The 3,146-nt window shown below is 50.5% G+C and overlaps 1 protein-coding gene across 2 annotated transcripts; it reads right to left on the bottom strand.

Moving 5' to 3' along the window:
• Positions 1-1,082: 1,082 nt before the first annotated feature.
• Positions 1,083-2,338, bottom strand: LOC103253478 (PCI domain-containing protein 2). Of its 2 annotated transcripts, XM_021709447.1 has the most exons (2): positions 2,103-2,320; positions 1,083-1,985 (listed from the first exon to the last, which is right to left on the bottom strand). In XM_021709447.1, the coding sequence occupies exons 1-2, from the start codon at positions 2,306-2,308 to the stop codon at positions 1,109-1,111; spliced, it is 1,083 nt and encodes a 360-aa protein (XP_021565122.1). In that variant the 5' UTR covers positions 2,309-2,320; the 3' UTR covers positions 1,083-1,108. The 2 variants fall into 2 exon arrangements, with proteins under 2 accessions (XP_021565122.1, XP_008049966.1); XM_008051775.2 differs by having other exon boundaries at positions 1,083-2,338.
• Between the last annotated feature and the right edge of the window lie 808 nt (positions 2,339-3,146).

Raw genomic sequence — 3,146 nt, 5'->3', positions numbered from 1 at the left:
TGGCCGGGAGCGGCCACTGCACTCCAGTCTGGGCGACGGAGTGAGGCTCCAACTCAAACAAAACAAAACAAAACTTATTTTAAATCCCAGAGCCAATGAATGTGCATCATGCAGAATGGAAGATTAACCGACAAAAGGATATGGAAAAGAGCAGTTGTTGATTCCACCACTTACAAGCCGCCCTGGTTAACATTCCAGCCACGTGTCCAAGGCTCGCTCACGCCACTCTCCCTCTGGGATCTTCCCGTGAATATTCTCTGGATTGCCTCCACACGCCACTAATTTCACTCACCTGTCAATCCTCACAGACCCAAGCACAGGTATAGCAGCTGGCGCCCTGTTCTGCCCCAAGTGCCCACCAGAGGAATGCCATGCCAAGGACTCACCTGAAGCCATCAGGAGCCACCGCATGGTCTCACCAAGTCCATGGGAAGACTCCTCCTTGAGAGGAGGGGACTTCCCGAGCCCAGCAGCAGTGCTCCCCTGAAAGAGCCCCTCACCTGGAGTGAGAAGATACAGATTTGAATTCCAGTTGGGTCCATTTAGTTCTCATTTTAGTGCTTTAAGCCTCCATTTTCCAACCTGTGACACGGCATCGATCTGTGACCTACAAGATCCTAGCAGTAAGCAGGTCTCTGACATTCATCACTGTCTACCCAAATGCACACACACAAATGTGTGTGTGTGTGTATGTATACACATATATTCTTTTTATGATAGCAAATGCTCATATTTAATATCTAAAAATAGATGGATTAGGAAGATATAAGGAAGAACATGCCACTTGTTCACAATGGGAATGCCTTTTATACAAAGAGCTACAAAAGTTATAAAATGCCTTTGGGGACAGCGTGTGGCAAAGCGTCTTCAGAGTCCTTCAGAGAAGCTTCCGAGAACCCAGAGCCACCAGTTGTGTTCTCTGAGCTGCCGTCAGTTACAAAGATGACAGAGCTCACTTGTGTGTGCTGGAAAACTCGGTCTCAGGGTCCTTGGGAGGAGGCCAAAGAGTTCCAGCTAAAGAGTCAGGTCGTGACACAGGCCTCGCCTCGTGGGCGCCACTACAGTCCAAGGAGGAGTGCTCTGCCGTCCTCAGGGCTCCCTTGCACACTCAGCACACTGTGGACAGCGGGGGAAACGGGTTCTGCTTGCTGACAACCAGCTTCTGGTGCTGATGCGATATGTAGCCTTTGATGTGACCCATGTATATCAGGTTGGCCAGAATGCACTGGACCTCGTCGGTGTCCATGTCCTCCACCTGCATGAACTTCAGGGCCACCAGAAAGGCATCCAAAGACAACTGGTGCGTTTTGAGAAGCAAATACACTTTCTTGAAGAAGTTCCGGTAGGTGATGATCTTCAGCTTTTCCAGGATGAGGAAGATCCCGCAGCAGATGAAGAAGGTCTCGTGCTTGGCCAGCGCCTCGTTGAGCAGCAGCAGGTTGCCCTCGCTTACGACTCTGGTGACTTCCGCAAACTGCATGAGGTAATACTTTTTCAAGAGCTCGATGGTTGGCATATGGCCCAGCAGCATCTTCACCGGAAGCAGATAGATCAGAATCATCCTTTTGTTCTTCTGGCTGGAGCGGTGACAGTGTGCAAAAGCAAAGGACAGGTACTCCTCGGCTTGCTTAAAGTCGCTGTCAAACATAGCCTTGCACCCAACGTAGTACTTATATGTCACTCTCTGCGCAGTGCTGTAATCGTCTTTCAGATTGGAGCTGTCGATGGCTCTAATCAGCGGTTTGCATAAATGGAGTTTGTTGATCTTAAAGTAGATTTTAAGCAACTGGTTCACCAGAAACAGCATGCCCCACTTCTTAGAGTCCTCTATGCCTGCACGAGTGTCACTGGCGCAGACACGGAAGCAGCTCATCAGCAGTTCTGCCGCCTTTTCCAACATGTCCCCGACTTTACTTCTTCCCTTCTTGACCAACTGCTGATCTGCGTTATTGGCAAATACTCGAAGGTCAAGCGCCACCGCATACATGACAGGCAGAGCCCAGTTTTCCTCTTTGTGGGCCTGGAACGCCCGCAGGAATGATTGGACGATCACGGTCTGGCATTTGTAGGCCTCTATGAAGTCGTGGTTCCCCACCGCGTACGTGCACCTCAAATGAGCTGCAAACATCTCATCATACGGCGGTTCCAAGACTTGCTGACACTTCTCCTCTGGAGAGGCCATCTGAAGCCGCGGGTTTGCAACATGAGGATGCTTAAAAGACACCAGCTCAGCACACGACGTTCCGTCCCTGCTGTCGATTGCTTCATACACCTGCTGCAGGTACTGGTTGATGGTGATGTGCGCCATGGCAGCGCCGGCAGGCCGCGAGCGCCGCGCACGGCTATACTCATATTTTTTAAGTGAAGAAAAGAGGCAGGAGTCATGCTGTAGGTGCTAGGGAGACAGAATCTAAGTTTATTTGCTTGTTTTCTGAAAAGTGAAATCTTATAGGCAATCCAATCAATATTTTTTTCATGTCTTCAAACACTTTCTGTGGCCACGTTGGGAAAATTGAAAGCAGGAAATTCAACAACAAAACAAAAAAACAAAAGAAAAACCATAAGAATAGATAGAGCGTGGTGGTTCATGCCTGTAATCCCAGCACTTTGGGAGGCCAAGGTGGGAGAATCATTTGAGTCCAGGAGTTCAAGACCAGCCTGGGCAACGTAGTGAGACCCTGTCTCAATTATTTTTAAAATTAAAAAATTGAAGAAAGATAATAAAAAACACTCCTCTGTGCGGGTGGAGACCAACTCTCGGCTCACTTGGGAACAAGTGCTGTAAGAGAAGGTGACAAATGAAGCAAAATGAGTCTTGATGTCTAAGCGGGTTGAGACAAGCGGGAGAGAAGCCCAGGTGTGTGTGTGTTGGGGGCGGGCACGGCAGGACCTACCTGCCACCACTCACACGTGCCCTCCCCACACTGGGAGACCCGCTCCTTGACTCCTTAGGGAATGGGCTGCTTCCCAGGATGGGACGGTGCTGAGGGCCTCTCCCCTGCTGAGCCCGTGGCTGAATGGCAGCGAGGGTCATTCCCAGCACAGAGGACGTACACCCAACTCACACACGTCCTCAGCTGGGGCCGTGCTGCCCCTCTGCGGGTGGTACCGTGGCCTCCAGCCCTGGCTGGATGTGCTGTCCTTTC

The sequence above is a fragment of the Carlito syrichta genome, unplaced genomic scaffold, assembly GCF_000164805.1.
Source record: "Carlito syrichta isolate Samal-C Ts95f unplaced genomic scaffold, Tarsius_syrichta-2.0.1 Scaffold233425, whole genome shotgun sequence".
NCBI classification, from domain to species: domain Eukaryota; kingdom Metazoa; phylum Chordata; class Mammalia; order Primates; family Tarsiidae; genus Carlito; species Carlito syrichta.
The sequence above is the reverse complement of the archived record's forward strand: the minus strand, read 5'-3'. Positions and strand labels throughout refer to the sequence as shown.

Bases quoted from the DNA above. Each gene is read 5' to 3' on its own strand.
- LOC103253478 (XM_008051775.2), bottom strand. From the start codon at position 2,308: ATGGCGCACATCACCATCAACCAGTACCTGCAGCAGGTGTATGAAGCA.